The 19,451-nt window shown below is 36.5% G+C and overlaps 2 protein-coding genes across 6 annotated transcripts in view; both read right to left on the bottom strand.

The window, feature by feature from the left end:
- Nucleotides 1–47, bottom strand: part of FKTN (fukutin) — a 42,993-nt gene extending 42,946 nt beyond the window's left edge. Inside the window, exon 1 of the mRNA XM_037036094.1 lies at nucleotides 7–47. The gene's annotated coding sequence lies outside the window, so the exon portion shown is untranslated. The remainder of the gene's footprint in view (nucleotides 1–6) is intronic.
- A 7,333-nt stretch (nucleotides 48–7,380) lies between these two features.
- Nucleotides 7,381–19,451, bottom strand: part of FSD1L (fibronectin type III and SPRY domain containing 1 like) — a 54,664-nt gene continuing 42,593 nt past the window's right edge. For 3 of the 5 annotated variants that reach the window (XM_037036087.1, XM_037036089.1, XM_037036091.1), the window contains 4 exons: nucleotides 16,794–16,894; nucleotides 16,107–16,358; nucleotides 12,343–12,431; nucleotides 7,381–8,577 (listed from right to left, as the gene is read on the bottom strand). In XM_037036087.1, the coding sequence (XP_036891982.1) occupies nucleotides 8,455–8,577; nucleotides 12,343–12,431; nucleotides 16,107–16,358; nucleotides 16,794–16,894 (565 nt within the window). In that variant the 3' untranslated portion in view covers nucleotides 7,381–8,454. The remainder of the gene's footprint in view (nucleotides 8,578–12,342; nucleotides 12,432–16,106; nucleotides 16,359–16,793; nucleotides 16,895–19,451) is intronic. The other 2 variants (XM_037036088.1, XM_037036090.1) reach the window with 1 other exon arrangement.

Here is a 19,451-nt window from a genome sequence, read left to right as displayed (position 1 = left end):
CCTTACCTCTCCCAACAGCTGCGGCAAGTCTGCTTTACGGCACTCACAGCAACCGCTGCAAAAGGGGCCGTCAAGTGCAGAGTCGCGACGACTGGTCCCGCGTTGGTGTAAGAAAAGTTCCCACCGTCCTGACCCCGGTCTCAGCTTTTCCGCAGTTCCTGCCACTTTCTCCCGCCCCGCTACCTCGACCCCTCTCCATCCCTCCCGGGAGTTTACTGAGCCCGGGCAATTTCCCAGTTTTTGAGATCTAACCATTTAGTTAAAGCCTTTCTCTCTCTTGCTAACGACAGCAGGGCACTGAGGTGACCTGATTTTAGCAAGTGACCAAAAATTGGAGAGGCACAGAATGAGAGCTGTTTTTGCCAGATAAAGCATAGGATGCCAGTTAAATGTGACTTTCAGATAACCAGTAATTTTTCAGTGCGTGTGTTACGCAGAAGGGATTGTGAGTATCTCCCTGAATTCGGTTTGGGTACCGGCAGGTGAGATGGGTACAGAGTGGGGAACAGCAGCTGCGTTTACCTTCGCTCTGGCGGAGAGGAAATGGACATGTGCAATGTTCTTTAACTTTTAACAGTGTAATCCAAAGGATCAGATATCAGTAAGTTTTGACATAAAGCATGAAACAAATCGCTGCAACTTTATTTCTACAAAAATTACTCCGTTGAGTTTATGTAAAAACTTAGTTTTACCCTCATGGTATTTGTCTTCTAAACTTTGATCTTTGGAAAAGTATAAAATGCTTAGTCTTCTTATTTCCCAGGATTATGATTCATACCAGTTTCTTGTTTTTCCTTCCAGAAAATGTGTGTGCATATAGAATATGAGGACTCACTCTGTAGAAGCCCCCTTATTACTTATAACTACTTCTATATTCTTAGTTGGTAGGTTAATCAAAAAACTAGGTTAACTCCCAGAAGAGAGAGGGACGTTTTCATGCATTAACTGGAGCATCCGTGCGGGACGCAGGTGCTAACTTTAAGGACCCAAAATGGGAAAATCCAAGCATCCAAGGAAGGAACTGCTATTGATTGAAGCACATCAAACATACCAGAAATTTTGACCTCATGATGTCTTCAAATGGAAACATTAGTCATGACTGTAAGTTTCCAGGGCAGCAAAACTCAATATCCTCAAACCCGATAAAGGGAAAAAGTATTTATCTTGCCTTTCTTGTATGAATTACATTTCAGTGTAACAGAAATGGTCATGAGAATTCCATGTAATAAAGAATGAATATTACATTCCATGTAATAAAGAACAATCATGTTACTCCGGTGGAATAATACAAAGGACAACACTCATCAACAGATGCTAGAACTAAGGCAAAATGTTGATGGGGGACTTTGTCACAGCTGGGCTGAGCTGGCTCCACCCCACTGATGGGTCTCGTCCAGTCTGGGTCAGCGGGACATTGAGTATGCACTGACGTGATGCAACAGAAAACACAGCATCACCTGTGAGGGATTCTTGCCTCAACTTCAATCTTCAGTTAATAAAAACTCGAGATTGAATGTCAAGTATAAGAGAAGCGATCCGCTACATTAAGAATGTGGGACACCCCACAAGACAAATGCCATTTTATCAATGGCATTTAAAAACGGGGTAGGGAACTACTATCAAATCAGACTTAAGAGACAACCAAATGCAATGAGTGAACCTTGTCTGGATGTTGATTGAAGAAAGCAACCCTAAAAAGTCATTTTGGAGACAACTGGAATTTCAATATGCACTGAGCCACGAGATGTTATTAGGATTGCTGTTAACTTTACAAAGAATGAACTGTGGCTGTGCTTACATGAGAAAATCATCATTGATGCCCACTGCAGTACTCACAGCACTGATAGTACTATTTTCAGATACTTTAAAGGATAACAAATACGGCAAAATTTTAACAACTAATAAATCTAGGCGATGAGCACAAGGTATTCATTATTAATAGCCTCTACTTTTCTGTATGTTTGAAAATTGTCATGGAAATTAACGGGGAAAATAATCATCTGTAAGAGGCTACTGGGTTCTCAATCTTGCTCACACTCCTCTCCCTAAGACTCAACACTACTGAGCTTCCCTTCATTCTTCTCTTGGTGAAATGAAGTGCCAGCTTCATCTAATCACCAATTGTTTTTCTTTTTTCTCCTAAACTGATTTCAGGTTAGGATACAAATTTTAAGCAGGCTTAGGTTCTACTTCTTACTCTTAGCTAATCTAGCAAAATGCAATGCAAGTTGCAACAAGCTCTAAAGTGTCATACAGAACTTTCCATCATTGTGTGAAACTCTGGGATGGTACTGCTCCGAACTAGTGCTCCTTTTGGGAAAAAGGAACTACAACTTTTTTTTATCTTGTCATTTTCAAAACATTGTATGTTTTTAATGAGAACTGATAAGATGCAAGCAGTGAAGCAAAATGAAGCAGAAAAGGACGTTTAATTTTTTAGATGACATATTCCAGGTGTTTTGTAAGAATTTAACTTGGTCATTCTACATAGAGCATACAATCACTTCAACACAGAAGTTACTGCACTTTGAATACACTATTTTAAAGTTAAAAACCATTTAAAAGGCTTTGTCTTGTTTCCAAGAAAAATGAGGCAATACGCATATTAAAACACTAGTTTGCAGCACTGAGTATGTTATAAATAGTTCATATTTTCATCCATAACTTAAAGTTTTAACCTGAGGAATTAAGAATTTTTATTATCAGAACTGCATAGTAAATTTGTGTCCAGTGGATAACAATACCAAATAATATATAAAGATAAACTGTAAACCACTTAATAAATCCAATTAAAAGCAGAAGAAATTTGCTAGGAGAGATACTAAATGATAACCAGGTTTGCAAGCTTTTGAAAATATTCCATATTTAGAAAAAATGACAATGCAACAAAAGTCAAACATTAAATGGGCACATACAGTGTCTATCTTTTAGCCAAAGACAACAAATTTTAAATATTTGGTTGTTTGGAAAGAATTACTTAAGCCAAATTCAGTTTTTGCACGTGGCACTGAGGAGTCATAAATTAAAAGCGCAAATGCCTGGATGGAAACATAGCTTAAGTCATTTATTATGCTTTACGTTACTACTCTACAGTGACACACTATTACTGTGGGAGAAGTTTTATCGTTCTAGAAAGTCGAGTGACAGTCCTGATGAGCAAATACAAAAAGGTCACATCATGCACAAACTAAGGAATGTTAAAAGGCATTTTAATAAGGGTTTCATTTTTTTTTCTTTAATCACATTTGAAGTCCTGGTGATGCCACTTTAAGCGCAGGCTTTTAGTTTTAAAAACTAAAGCAAATGGCATCTAGAAGCATCCAAACATGTAAGTCCGTTATTAACTGAAAACACCACCTCACGTGTACACAGCCTTTTACTTGTTGAAGCGACTTCACACACTCCATTTCATGTTGTTCCTCACAACAGCCCCGTGAGGTAGGCTGCCCAAGGGGGAGAAATGATTTATGTAGAGGCCACAGACCTAGTGTGTGGTAGAGTGAAGGTAATTAATTTTAAATGCTTTTAAAAAATGAAGCCAACATTTTATATTATGTCCAGAAATTTAAAGACTAGTGGTTTTCAATATAAACTACTCTAAAACTTTAGCTATTATATATCTGATAGTATGAATTGGTTATAAATTTGATTTTAAAGAGTCTCCCTTAAAATGTAAATGAGACTCGATGCTTTGGTACCTTCCATATGGGAAATATTTTAAAAAATGCACTCTCATAGCACTTAGGCTCTCCAAAAAGTTCCAGTACTAATAGAAATGCTTTTTACCAATCACTTACATTTTCACTTTTTTAAAAAATTGGTCCAAACTTAAGTTCCAGCCAAACTGAACACATTCACCTACCTTCCGCCCTACATACTGTGAAATCTTCTATATGTCCATTTCATAGGACTAACTTATAATGAATGGGTGCCATTAAGAAAATATATCAGTTTAACTAACATAGCTCAAATGGTTATAATTCAAAAGTCACTGCCTTATATTGACCCAGAAATAACAAATACTGTTTTAATTTAATAATTGGGTAATCTGAGGAGAAAGTACTATGACAATGTCTGGTATTTATAAGCCAATACTAACCTTTATAATGGCATGTCCAACAATATATTTTCAACAAAAACAAATATACTAAACATAACCCATTTAACTCCAAATTACTCAAAGGGCCTAAAGTATTTGCATTAATCACATATTCCAAGTGACAAAGCTATCATAGGTAACAAATACTGGCATAATATGAATACTGTAAGATACACACAAAACTACAATTACACTGAAATGAGGTAAGCTTTCTGTGATGATTAAGGAAACAATCCGAATCTCTTACAATGCTCTGGCACTGGCCTTGTACAATGTACATTCTGGGTAAAGATAACAAATAACTCTGTGGTCACTTGGATGTTGAATAAATTTGTGCTGACCATACACTTCCCTAAACGAATATATACGGTGTAGAAATAAAATCAAGGAAGAAACTTTCAAGATCCGTTTTTGTGATGATATATAAAACTGAACCATATTACATGAAATATGCTTATTAAAATTTGAATTTTTTACAAACAATAACAAATTTACTTTTTAAAATTTCTGACTTAGCAAAACATTAAAATGCAAACTTTGTAACACCACTCAAAAGCAATAAAACTCTATGCAGAGTAAATCAAACTTCATTAATTTTGGAAATCTGATACAAAGTTTGACTGCCATATTACAAACACTTAAAATATTTGTGGTATGTATTAGCCAAAGAATGAACATTGATTGAACATATGCAGGCTTTCTGAAAAAGAATTATGATGACTTAAAAATATAGTCCCTGGTTTTTTCAGCCTGGAATCACAGATTTTATAGTAAAAAGATTACATTTCCCTCTTTAAAATTAATACTCTTTGAAATAATCACTTTCCATAATATCCTTTTCCAATTTTTAACCTGCTTCTAAAAGAAACAACTTAAAAATATAAATAACTATAATTTTGTGGAAAAGTATAGAAAAAACTAATCACTCTAGGTAAGTCATGAAATAAAGGATCTTAGCCTAATTAAAGATTTCATGACAAATTACTTACTTTTATTATTTATACCAGCAAGGATCAAGTCACAAAATTCAAATTATACATGATACTGTTCATGCTTTAGCTTAATAAATGAGTGACTAAAACTAAGCCAACATGGCTCTTTAGATAACAACCTGGGAAAAACTAGTGGTAGAACAAAGCAGGCCAGTCTAGCTGCGCAGCAGCAATTCACCGTCTGTAGAATGGTTGGTACACATGCCGCCAATTAGACCCATGTACAGACAGGCATGACTCTAACACTTTCCATTTGTTTACCTACACTTGGAACAGTCAAACAATCACTGTATATTACATTTTTATGTGCAATTATTAGGTACTTGATATATACATATTTACCAAAAATTAAAGACGTATGTTACATGGTCAGCTCAAATAATCAACATGAACTGTAAAAAACTTATTTTTCTAAAGTGCTTAAGGCAATTCCTTTATTTCTTTATCCAGTTTACTAAAACTGGTTTGGGATTCAACTGGTAAAAGAGAAAATGCAATACTGAAAGCATGTTTTTATGAAACATAATTTCTTAGACCTGTGATACATCCATTACTGTCAACCTCTCATGCATTTCTTTTACAGAAAGCAGTCATGTGTGACCTGTCAAAGTAAACACACCAACAAAAAATGTCTGAAAGGGTATACAAACTTTACACGATGTATTAAATTGAGCAAAAGAGCTCAATATTTTTTAACTTAAATGTCAATGACAATATTATATGCATGGTCAAGTTGAAACAGTTACCTTAATTTGAGATTAATTAGGCACTATAGTTGATTATTTTCTAGTTTGAAAATGAAGGTGGCAAACTTGCTCCACTTTAACTTAACACAACTAAACTAAAACCCCACACATTTTGCTCTTTACTTTTAGAGAACTTTAAGAAGCGCAGTAACAAGTAAACCTCAGATGCTTATTTTGAAGTAATAATAGTATTGCTTCAAGTGAATTTTCCAAATAAATATTAGAAAATTTTATATGAAGGGTTTCAAATGATAGCATGAGCACAGAAAAGAATCGTATGCACTCCTCCAGCCCTTGATTGTATCTCCTTTCCCTGCCCCTGCAGTAGAAGGCCTTCGCCAGCGTAATCTAATGGGCTCTGGCCTAAACACCAGTTGACACTGGATGGGGCATGGAGTAAGTAGAGCACGCTTAGAGGAAAAAGGCACTGAATTGAAGAGAAGCCACAAATATACAATAGTAAAAAGTTTTATACAAGAATTTCTGGCTTTTTCTGTGTCATTTTTGCTAAAATATACATGTATAACAGTTTACATAAAGCAGCTCCACCACTAAATTACTGCTTTCAGGTTTGACTCTTATGGAAGAGGGATAACTTCCTGTTTCCTTAGGTCCTGGATAAACCTGCTATAGGGAAAAGAACACCCAAAAATTTCTATCAAAATCTCCAGAAGGAACAAACACCAAAATTATATTTGTTTGGAGACTCAAAAGAATAGCTATTAACATATTCGTTCTCTAAACTCTCTTAATAGTCTTTGTAATTATAAACACTAAATGTCAGCAGATACTCTAAAAAAGTAATACCAGTTCAAGTACAAATTGTCACTGAGATTTGTTTTAAAAGGAGCAAAGCATCCTATCAGTACGCAGCAAACTTTAAGAAAGAATGAGCTATTCCTACCCCACAGGCAGTAGACAGTGACTGTCTACAGTGACTGTCTACCCCATAGTCACTGTAGACAGTGACTCCAATGGAAGAAGCACTGGTCACTTCTTGGGTGGTCATAGTATAACACACTTAAAGTGAGAATGAAAATGAGAAAGTAGAAGTTTCAAAAATTAAGAAATATACAAATTCAGACCTCTAAAACACTCAAGGAATCTCTAAATACTACTATAATCACAACTTTCAGTTTGGCTCAAAGGACTTGTGTTACAAATTTTAACCAGCTTTTAAAAAGAGATATGTTCTCAATAACCATGGGTTTTACTTGTTAACACATTTTCTCTAACTTTGGGAAAGATCATTCTATGTTGTTTTTGAAAAAATTACACCCCTTATACATGAACAAGTATAAAGGACACATGGACAATAACTAAGGTGGGGGGCGGAAATGGGAGGGAGGTGGGGAGCACTGGGGGGGGGGCAGGGCTGGGAATATAAGACAGAAAACTGTACTTGAACAAGAATTAAATAAAAATAAAAATTAAAAAAAGAAAGCAAATGGATGTAGCAAAAGGATTGAGAGGAAATAACCTGTAAGTAGTTACAACTGAAAAACTTCATGCCAAATAAGTCAGAGATACGCAGGTTTTTTTTAACCCCTTGTTTAAACCATTCCATATTTACCAAAAGCATATACAAATGACTTCAGTAAAAACCATTTTTAGGCACCCCCTTTATAGCCTATCTTTCTCAGGTAAAACTTGAGTAGTGTGTGTGTTTTTCTACCTTCTATATAACTTTAATAAACTTTTATTCCTATTAGAAATGTTAAAAATCAGAACAAGTATTATCAATTATTAATAACATTCAAGTGGGAATTTTACGAAAGATAACTAGTAAAGGTGGCTTTAAACTAGACAACAAAATCAGAAAACATAAAGCTTTTACAAATCTTACCCATTATCCAAAAGGATGAAATGAAAAGTAATCTAACTAAACAGGGCAACATATAAAGAACATCCCTTTGCCACTGTTACTGCAGGGAATAAACTGAAATTTGGGTGACTGTAACTATGTCTAGAAACTCTTCCTATCCACTCTGATTTTGAGTTATAACCACAAGAAAAAATATCATGACATTTCAAAAAAAGAAAATGACATAATCTAGTCAATAAAAAAGAGGATAATTTAACAAAACTAAACCTATTTATAAAAGGGGAAAAACAAACCAGTGTAAGAAAACCTGTCTAGAACTCCCAACTAATTATTTCAATTTTTAGAAAATCTCAGAGGACTTTGTATTTTTTTAAAGCTTCAGTGTAAGAAGTAAATAATAGGAGGTAATAAGAGAAAAAAGAAAGTAAAGAAGAAAGAAGGAAAGATCTAAACACTTTTTTCTTCGGGCCCCAAGGGTACTATAGGTAACTAAACATTAGAAGGGCCAAAGTTAGCCAAGAAACATAAAAATGAGTTTCTATGTAACTATTTAAACACTGCCTTTCCCCCATTTGCTCTTCAAAATAGCAGTTTCTTGTTCCATTTCTGCTTGCTTCTCTGATAGGGTACAGTAGGTTCCTGTGAATATTTCATATTAGATGCTTAATGCTAACAGATTCCAGGCCTTAAAGCAGAACGTAGCCAATCTCATTTCCATCACTCTTGAGTTTCTATGATTAGGCCACCCAGTCAGAAGGGGAGTGGGGGTGTCAAACATATTCTCAGGAGGCATTACTGAGTCACAATGTTTAGGCTGCTAGATGAACCAGTCATTCCATTTTCACTTTTCTGAAGTGTTCTCACCGCACTCGGAACCTGCATCCCAGTGCTCAGAGAAAGCCCACCACACCAAACCTAGGAGAAGACAAAAGGCAAAGCTTCAGTCAGATTTCAAATCGAGTAAGAATCTAAATGTGGCTTAAATTTCCACTTGAAAGGCAAAATGCCCCATACATGAACCTCAACAAGTTCCAAACTCATAACCTTCATATTTGAACTGGGGGGGGGGGCAAATTCAAGAGTCTCTGTGTAGAGCCATAGAGCCCACTGGAGCTGCACCCAAGACAGGGAGCTAAATGGCTGCAAAAATTTGGAGACTGAACTAGATTAATCCAGGCAAAAGATACTGGTTATTATTAATGATGCTAACTTTCATAACCAAAAGAAGTGCACCAAGAGCCAACTTCCTGATCCCAGTTCCTGCTTTAGATTTGACGAGGCATGGCCTGAGACTCTGGGAATCTAACACCTCTCTCTTAACAGAGTAAAACCGCTGGTTTCTTCCTTAGCATGAGAACCTAACATAAGAACTGTTTAATAATTTTGTAGAAAGGACTTCTGAGAAAAATGCAAATAGCAATTACAGGTACACTTGCCACAGTCTATTAATTATCAGAAATGAGAATGAGTTTTTGAAAGATAAAACTGCTGCTCTGGCTGGTGTAGCTCAGTGGATTGAGCGCGGGCCTGCGAATCAGAAGATCGCGGTTCGATTCCCAGTCAGGACACATGCCCGGGTTGCAGGCCAGTTCCCAGCAGGGGCCAGTTCCCAGCAGGGGATGCATGAGAAGCAACCATACATTGATGTTTCTCTTCCTCTCTCCTTCCCTTCCCCTCTAAAGATAAATAAATAAAAATCTTTAAAACACGTTTATTTAAAAAAAACTGCTTTGCTTGTGAACAAAGAGCAGAGAGTGTTTATAGTGCCTTTATTCAGAATTGCCAAAAACTGGGAGGAACCTAAATGTCCTTTAACTGGCGAAAAGATGAAAGTATACATATATGGAACTCAGCAATAAAAAAGACAGAGCTACTGACAAACAGAACAACATGGATGAATTTCAAATGTGTATGGCTACAGAATAAAAATCTGCATACTGTACCATACATTCCTTTTCTATGATATTTTGGAAAAAGCAAAACTACAGGGACTGAAAACTGGTGGTGACTGCCAGAGCTAGGTGTGACAGGAGATGTCCACTACAAAGGAGTGTGAAGGAATTTTCTAAAGTAATGGAAATGTTCTATGTCTTGATGATGGTGGTGGTTATACAATTGTATGCATTTTTCCAATCCCATAGGGCTGTACACAATTGTAAACTGTACAGTAGAAAATTAATCATGTACACTAAAAAATTAAACAATCACTTTACTTAGTTTTAATAAAAGAATGATCTTCAATAAATAAATTTTTAACCAGTTTTAAAATACATTTCCTAAAGTATTTTATGACATTTACTAATGTAATTAGTTTCATTATTTAGAATGATAAAGCAATGAATAAACCCACTACATATCTACCTGATATAAACTCAAATTAAGCATGAAACCTACTCATTTGTAAAAGCATATCTAAGACTCAGGGGGGAAAAACTTTAAGTTCCATACAGTTAAAAAATAAGCAAGTAAACAGCTTTGAGTTCCACATTGGCCAATATGGAAAAACAGCCATAAACATATAATATAGCAGAGGTTTTTGGCAAAGTAAGGTAATAATAATAGTAATCACCATTCCTTATCCCCAAATTTTTTTCTATGAGCAATAACTTTATTTACTAATCACTTTTATCTTTGTAATTGAATTTATTGGGGGTGACATTAGTTAATAAAACCATACAGGTTTCAAGTGCACAACTATAACACATCCTCTGCACACCACGTCGTGTGGTCACCACCCAAAGTCACGTCTCTTTCTACCACCGTTTACCCCCCTCTTTGTCCTCCTCCACCTCTCCCCACCTCCCATTTCCTCTGGTAATCACCATTCTGCTGTCTGTAATCATTGTTACTTTTTAATGAAACACTAGAAGTCTTGGTTATTGGCATTGTTTTAAACTTATTTTAAGATTTTAGGGCATCTAGAATTAATAATAATCAATCATGAGACTGAAAAGCACTGTATTTTAACCGCCATATGCTCTGAACACTTTCTCCTCACAGTCAGTGAAAGGCGGGGTGATGACGAAAGAACACACACACCAAACATTCCAAGTCTGCAATGGACATACACCATCCTAACTTGTGGAGGTAGCCCCCAGATTAAAGAATGCTCCAGCCAGAGTAATGAGGATCTTAACTGGATTGCAGAATTCCTCACAATAGCCTAACCTGATAGAGAAATGCAAAAGATAAAGTAGTTGGGAGAAGCAGTAACATTTGCTTAATTAAAAAAATTAATTAAAAACAAATTTCATTTTGTATGGAGAATCATAGCTTCTTCTATAAATCAACTTGAAATTGTGTGGTCCTGAAATGACATCTGTGTGTACAGACACCTACACATTTAGCCTACTACACACAGTCGTCCACTATTTTACAAAGATGACATTGCACTGCAATGGAAAAGGATCTTATCAATGGTTCTGGGATAAGAGGAGATCCATATGGAGTTAAAGATTGTATTGTTACCCCAACTTCCTACCAAATACATCAATTCTACATTGTACCTTCACTGTAAATGCAGTCTATATCTAAATGTATAAGGAAAAGCTTTTGGAAGGGAACATGAGAATATTTTATAATCTTGGGGTGAGTAAAGATTCCTTAAATAGAAAACAAAAAGTGTTGACCATAAATGGATAAATTAACCAACACTAAAATTAACAACTTTTGTTCATCAAAAGATACCAAGAAGAGAGGGAAAAGGAAAGCCAGAGAGAAGAAGACATTTGCAGCACATAAATCTGGCAAAGGACTCAGACTATATAAAGAACAATCAACAAAAATAGAAAATCCAATGGAAATACAGGTAAGTCTTGAACAACCATTTCACAAATGAGTATACTCAAACAGTCAATAAACATATAAAAAGGTGTTGGATAGCACTAGCTACCAAGAAAGTGTGAATGAAAACCACAGTGTAATACATCTAAGGGCTGTATATGCAAACTGCTCGAGGTAAATGAATGTAACCAGCAACTCTGGAAAGCTCTACTACAGCTGACTGCACATATATGATCTAGCAACCCCAATCTTAGTTTTATACCCAATAAAAAACATACACACTACCAAAAGACATGAACCAAAAAATTCATAGCAGTACTATTTATAAATGTCCCCAAAGGGAAACAACCAAAGTATCCAACTAAATTACAATGGATAAATTATGACATAGTCATATAATGGAAAAAATCTATGACAATGAGTAAATGACCACCACATGGCATAGCACGGATAAATCTCACAAATGTAATGGGGAGCCAGAAGATACTGAGTAATTCCATTCATACAAAATTGAAAAGGAGGCAAAATGAGTTTGTGGTATTAAAATTCAAGATAGTAACCTTGGTGGAAGAGGGCCAGTAGGGGCTGAAAATGGGCAAGGGGCTTATAAGGTCCTGGTGATGTTCCACTACTTGATCTGGATGCTGGTTACAAAAATCAGTGCAACCCTATGGAGAGTCATCTAACTGCATGCTTGTGATTATCATATTTTCATGCATTATCATTTACTTCAACAAAAATACCAAAAATATACAGTCGCAATCACAGATTTAAGAAAGGTGCATTGGTGAAAAGGTGAGGAGTATGAAGAAAAGGTATTCTGCTTTCCCAACATACAGCATAGGTTGTTATCCTTAAAGTTGCCAAACCAAATAAAATAATAAATTGAGTACTAACCATGAAACCCGGTAACACTGGCTGAGCAAATTTTGTCTTAAAGGAATACAACAACTGTTTTGAGTTTGCATCATAGAAAGAAAGTTGACCTAAAGGAAGGGGGGAAAAAGCCTGATTTATTATACAAAATATTATAACATCTAATTAAAGCTAACATATAATCATGCAAAAAGTAATAACTAAATGCACATTTTGACATAAATTTTTTATTGTTAAAACTATAATGACTGTATTTAGTAATTCTTACTTGAAAATCAGTAGAAAACATGCTTAAGAAAAAGCCTAAATATACTTTTCTTTCCCTGGTTTCCAAGATCTCCAGAGTGATTCCCTAATCTGGACTATGTCCTATTTATTCAACCATAAACTATTCCTTTATTTAACAAATGGTTTCCCAGTAAGAATCGAGGCCATTTGTTCCTCATTTGTACTATAGCCCAGTCTTGACTCCAATTCCATTTAAAGTTTACTCTATTAAACTTGTCTTTTAACTACTTGAAAACACACCCAATTCTGTCTCTGAAACCACAGCAGTTATTACTACTTCATTTTTGTTCATTTTTAAAATCCTCTCACAGTCTTCCAACATGATCATGCAAATAAAATGACTGTCTTTATGACGACCTCACCCTCCAACCTGATGGCCCCCTTACAACTGTTATCACTTCTTCAGATTCTTCTCCCATGACTGTTCTCTTGGTTTGTGTCCTAACCTGGAAGATATCTTCTCTTTTTCTCCTTATTCTAAATGTAGATGCTTGTCCAGGCCCTCTTTTCTTTCTATAAAGCTCCCTTGATAAACCAGCTACCACCACAGAAAAAATGAAACTAACATTTATTCTACTATGAAAACACTGGTTATTTTACTGCAAAATATGAAGCAACGTAATAGAGTCACAAAGTTAGTAAACAGCAAAATGGCAACAGTTCATAGTGCAATCTTCAGTAGCCACTCGGTGATGCTGTCTCTAGTAACTAGCTTCAGTTCTAATTCTCTTCTGAGTTCTAATACTGAATCTCTAGGTATTTGCCAGACATGCCATGTGATTGTCTTGTGGGCACCGCATTTCCCCGGGTCTCTCTGTTTCCTACTCTGTTGATGACACTATCATCCTCTTGATCACGCTGGCTGGAACCTCAGAGCCATCTTCAACTCTTCTCCTCCTCTCCCTCCAATCCATATTTAGTTATCAAGTCCTATGAATTCTACTTTTATACCATCAAATCCATTCTTGNCAATCTTCAGTAGCCACTCGGTGATGCTGTCTTTAGTAACTAGCTTCAGTTCTAATTCTCTTCTGAGTTCTAATACTGAATTTCTAGGTATTTGCCAGACATGCCATGTGATTGTCTTGTGGGCACCGCATTTCCCCCGGGTCTCTCTGTTTCCTACTCTGTTGATGACACTATCATCCTCTTGATCACGCTGGCTGGAACCTCAGAGCCATCTTCAACTCTTCTCCTCCTCTCCCTCCAATCCATATTTAGTTATCAAGTCCTATGAATTCTACTTTTATACCATCAAATCCATTCTTGATTCCCCACTGCTTAGGCCCTTGTTACTACTACTCACTCAACAAACACTTATTAAGAGCTTATTATGTACACAAAGTGCTTTTTAGGCAATAAGGATACACTCGTTAACAAAATAGGCATGGTCCTGCCTACACTGCTTAAAGACTGCCTCCAGAGAAGGTTTACCAAATCTATGTTTGCAATCTCTTCCACATTTAGCCATTTACTCTCTAGCATTTCTGAATCTAAATTTCATTATATGACTACAGTTTTCTAAAATGTGTAGAGGCCCCCCTCCCTCAGCTACTAAAAAAGGCCATCCTGGTATTATTTTTCAAGGCTCTCAAAAGCTGATCCCATCCTACATTACAACTCCCTCTTGTACCCTCAGCTCTACCGGGGGTGTCCTACCTGTGGTCCTTAGGCCGCACGCAGCTCAGGGTGGCCAGCAATGCAGCCCAACACAATCGTAAGTTTACTTAAAACATTATGAAATTTTTTCGTGATTATATGTCTCTACTATTAATGTGTGGCCCAAGACAACTATTCTCCTAGTGTGGTCCAGAGATACCAAAAGGCTGGACACCCCTACTAGGCTAACAATTACACTTCCCACTACTACCTTTGAGGAGATACAAAGTACTGGAAAAGAGACAGAAGATAATAAGCTAATGCTACCTTGGTAGTTGCAAAAGGGGGGCAGTGGGAATGTGTGCCAATAACTTTACTATTTATCCTGAGAAAATTTGTTTATCTGATTCCAAGCCAATAAGTAAAAAGAATGCAGCAAAACTGATGTTATCATCACTAAAAATAAATCAAGCCAATATGAATTTTTTCCTTTAAGAAACTAGATTGATAACTCATGAATAGTAAAATGAGGTTTTAATAGCTTAAAGTGTCAACTTGGAGAGAAACATCTAGGGAATTACTTTTACTCCTTATTACAACAGTATGTCATCTTCAAAATCTTTATAAATATTTAAAAGACAGTAAAGAAGATACTTACAACTACCTAATTCAAAAGCCTTCAAGAAATTTTGCAAAAGATAAATATCAAGCTAATTTTTAGATGATTTCAACAGGAGGGAAAGCTTGGCCAATCTATTAAGGTGAAACTTATGGACAAATATAATATTCTTCATTTGAATTATAAACAAATGCCCCAAGCTGCGTAATCTAAGAGGAAAAAGGCAATTTGACAGAACTCAAAAATTTACATAATAGTCATAGGAATATAAAGTGAAGCACAAGAAATATAGTCAATTATATTGTAATAGCAATGCACAGGGTGAGCTGGGTATTGAAATGTCGGAACACTGTGTAGGATATGTAACTATGTGGCCACTACACCATGCACCTGAAACTGATGAAAATCATATTGAATGGAAGCTGTAATTGGAAACATTTTTAAAGTCATAGTCCTAGAAACTGTGCTGCCAAATCACTATCCTATAATGGTCAGAAGTTGTGCGTCGTACTGTGAGAGACAAAAACCATAGGCTGTTATAGGAATCTGGGAAAATTAAATAAGAGAAATAGCTAATGGTACAGAGAATGTGTAATCTGAGAAAAACAGGGCAAGAGAAGCAGTGTTCATACTTTTTAAATAAATACAAATTATCTTGGAAATGTGAATTGGGGAACATAATTTTGTACTTCTTATGATGACAAAATTTCAAAGAAAGAGTCTCAGAAGTTATTAGGAGACAAAGTGAGTCAATCTAAGAAAAACCTTCTAACCACGTACTATCTAACAATGATGAAGAGGCTGCCTTCTAAGACAGTAAGTTTCACATAAAAAAAGTCCATCAAGCACAGGACTCGCAACTACCTGCAGAGATAACGTAAAGGGATTTTATACTCAGCGGTAGACGGATTAGGTTAATTTCTAAGGTCTGCCCAAACTAGAAAAACCTGACTCTACCACTCTGTACAGGTAATAAAACAAGGTAAGAAGGAATTAAAACGGACAAAAGAGAATTTAGCTTTAAGATTAATATTGGCAAGATCTTTCTTCCTGACTCATTTCGGGTAGTATAGATGAGTGCTTTGGTAGGGCTTCAGGGAGAGATCAGACACCCTTCTAGTCAATTTGGGGGCTGAAATTACGCTTGTGATCGAATCCTAATAGGTCAAAACACACTTACCACAATATTAATGGAAATTCTCTACAGACGACTACCAGTGAAGTACTGAAATACAAGCAACTATGATGAAATGAATTATGAGAAAATCAGTAAACTTACCTCCATCAAAATCACAGAATACACCTATTCTCTCAGGAACAGGAACATCCAAGGCTTTGACTTTATTATTATGCTTTGCTACAAATGTGTTTTGTAGCCAGTTGTTCACATGAATACACCAACTAGTGTTTGTCTTTCCTAACTGGTCAAATTTCCCCAGAGTCTTGTAAGCTACTCCCACGCTGTAGGATTTACAGTCCTTCTGGGCCTTGACCTCCCAATAATGTTGTCCACTTTCAATAGTAGTGTCTCCTGCAAAAGATCGGGATGTAAATTTCACTCTTACTTTTTCCTATGAGTCACATAGTACCTATCTCTCATCCCAAAAAAGTGGCACAAAAAGTCTGATTCAGGATGCCAATACATAGACAGAGTATCTGCTATAACTTTACTTATACATTAATTTTTATGAGTATAAAAAGCTTCAGAACTTTTCCTCCTCACTATATCCTCAGGAGTTATACATATATGTAGAGTACTGTGTAAAAATGAATTAAGTTTTCAATAATATCAATAATAAGACAATGTGAAAACCTGCCAAAGCAATTAGGCTCCAAGAGGGAGAATCTCTGCAAAGATTCATTCAATACACACGCAGTCACCCATCTCCCAGCGAGCAGAAAGCCCACCAGTATGACCGTGGTGACTTGGCCATGGATTAATGAAGAACCATGACTTCAGTCCTACCCAGCACTGTGTATGACTCCCCAGTAAAACGGTCTCTGCTGCCTCGCACTGCTGGAGGCCTGGAGCCGACAGATGTCCGTTTGGGGGATGGTGTTCCACTTCTACAGAAAAGGGGCAAAAGGAAAAACAAACATCCTATGTTGTAAATGTTTCACAAACTAAAACTGCAAATCATGAAAGAAGGCTTTGAAAAGATTTTTAATTATGTTGCATAGATAGCACTATTTAATTTTATCTGAATTATTACACAGAGCTGTCAATGATAAACACTCCTATGTAAGAAGTCATCAACACAAAGCAAGCTGAAAACACTTACATCATGCAGACTGAGCAAGGCTCACACAAAGAACACACAGCTGAAATAAGAAACAATGCCCAGATGAGATACAAAGGGGAAAAGAACTCAAGAAAGATAATGTGTTACAGCTTACATTTCTTGCAGTTAAATTTAAATAGAAGCAAAAGCAAAAATATGTTTACTACAATCAAAACTAAATAACCTTTTTTTGTAAGCAGTATGTATTCTTGTTCTGGATCTTTCTTTTTAAAAAGAGAAACAGGAATTCCCCAAATCTATGCATTGGATAATGTCAAGTATTAAAAAGGCGTATCTCCTACTATGACAGACAAGATCCGACCTGATCTCCCCTTATATAAAATTATATCATATGGTCAATTGGACAGTATTAGGCCTTTCACAAACTCAAAATGTCAAAATAAATCAAATCCCAAAGATGTTTAAAAGTCAGCATGACAATTACATTGAATCACTGCATTTAAAAAACAAAAATTTTACAACTTACCAGTAGTAAAGAAATAAAAGGAAGGCATGAAGAAAAGAAAAACAAACGTAACTACTGAGAACGGCAGTTTAAATTTCAGAGAAAAGTAAGAACTCTGCCACCGCAGCACTCCAGACCCCTGACCTGACGCACATCTTTTCATGAAGTACAGCTATTATTGTCTTCCATCAAACATGCCCCCTCAATCTCTTTAAAGGCATGTTGGCCACTGAACTTTCTGAATTAAGATTCTTTGTTACCTCTACTCTGAATTGTTTTGCCAGCTCCCAAATGATCTCTTTGCTACCCAATTCATTTTGTTCACTGTTACCAAATAAACTCAACTCTGATTTTCCTACTTTAAAATCTTCAACTCCTTCCTTACAGCCTACAAATAACTCAGCTGGGCACTTCAGGTTCTCCTTGATTTGGTTCCAACCTGCTTTTCTAGTTTTTTTCACACCTAGAGAGCACTATGCAGTTAAATGGAGCAGCTGAAGAGTTCCTTAAACTCTGCTTTCACACACACCTTTCCCCTTGTTGCTGCCTCTCTAACTGCAAGTCCAATGCCACACACATTCTTCCTTTTCCTTGAGAATGAACCCAAATCCTTTGCATTCGTGAAGGTCTCCCAGATCCTACAAATCTAAAAAAATAACTCTCTGGTGAGTCTAGCTCTGGACCAGAATCCTGTGTGTATTCTTTCAGGCCCAACCACAGGTAATTATAAAGGCTTTTACTGGCTGGCCTGGGGGCAGGGGCTCCCTTCCCCACACCACACTTGTGTGCAGCCAGCTCAGTAGTTTCTGGAAGGGGTTGCAATCCCCTGCCCTTACCCCAGACTCATATGCATATTTGCATTCCTGGCTTAGGCACCTCTATTAGAGGTCCCCTCAGATGAAACACCCTTTGCACTGCCTCTGCAGGGACCTCCACGAAGGGACAGGGACGGGGGATGATATATGAAGACACCTCTCTCCTCAGTCTCAATACTTTTCTACTTCTAACCTTTCCTGTCCTTCCATGTTCTCAGCCTCAGGTCCACAAACAACAGGATGAGCCTTTTGTTTGGAGCTTTCTCAGCAGTGAAATGGTATCTACCATCTGTAATCGGCTCTGATTTACCTGACCCTTACCTCATCCTGTTGTGAAAATGGAACACTGGAAGAGCTAGCACCCTTTCCTTTGTGGCCTCTTGCTCATACTATCAAAGTCAGTGAACAAAAGGCTTCATTGTTACTTTCAGTTTGGCTCAGTGTCTTAAATGACCACTTCAACACTTGGCAACTCAGGACTTCTTCCTTTAAGTTCCTGTATTCACATTTACCACTACACATTCTCTCTACCTGTATTACTGTTACTTGTACGTAGAGAGGTCTCTCATCTACCTAAGCCAGAGAACATTTCTGGAAGGCAGGAAGTGTTTGTCTCTATAAGCCCCGCAACAGCCAGCTGATATCCTACAGTGAACAAATATTTATGGAAAGAATAAATGCATATGATATTTCAGAAGTAGCCTACATAGAAAATAGCCTTAAAGGAGGGAAAGGAGAGAGAGATACAATATGAAATGCTAAATATAAGCAATCTAAAACACTCCAGGTGACCAAATGAAACTTTATTAAATCCGGCAGCATTTTATAATTTATAATATACTACCTATGAAATCACTTTTGCCAGTGGGCAAATAAACTAGAAAAAAGAAAGATAATTTTGAAAAGAGAATACATTCTGATTTCTGATAAAGCTACGTGGATCAGCACATTATAAACTGTGTTATTTGAGTTGACTCCTCTTTTGGTCACCGTCCTAATAATTTCACTAATAACCTTTACTTTTTATCCTGATGCTTTCAAAACTGTGTGATTATTGTAAA

This window comes from Sturnira hondurensis, unplaced genomic scaffold (genome assembly GCF_014824575.4).
Source record: "Sturnira hondurensis isolate 20B ecotype Veracruz unplaced genomic scaffold, ASM1482457v3 Scaffold0022566, whole genome shotgun sequence".
Lineage (NCBI taxonomy): Eukaryota > Metazoa > Chordata > Mammalia > Chiroptera > Phyllostomidae > Sturnira > Sturnira hondurensis.
The sequence above is the reverse complement of the archived record's forward strand: the minus strand, read 5'-3'. Positions and strand labels throughout refer to the sequence as shown.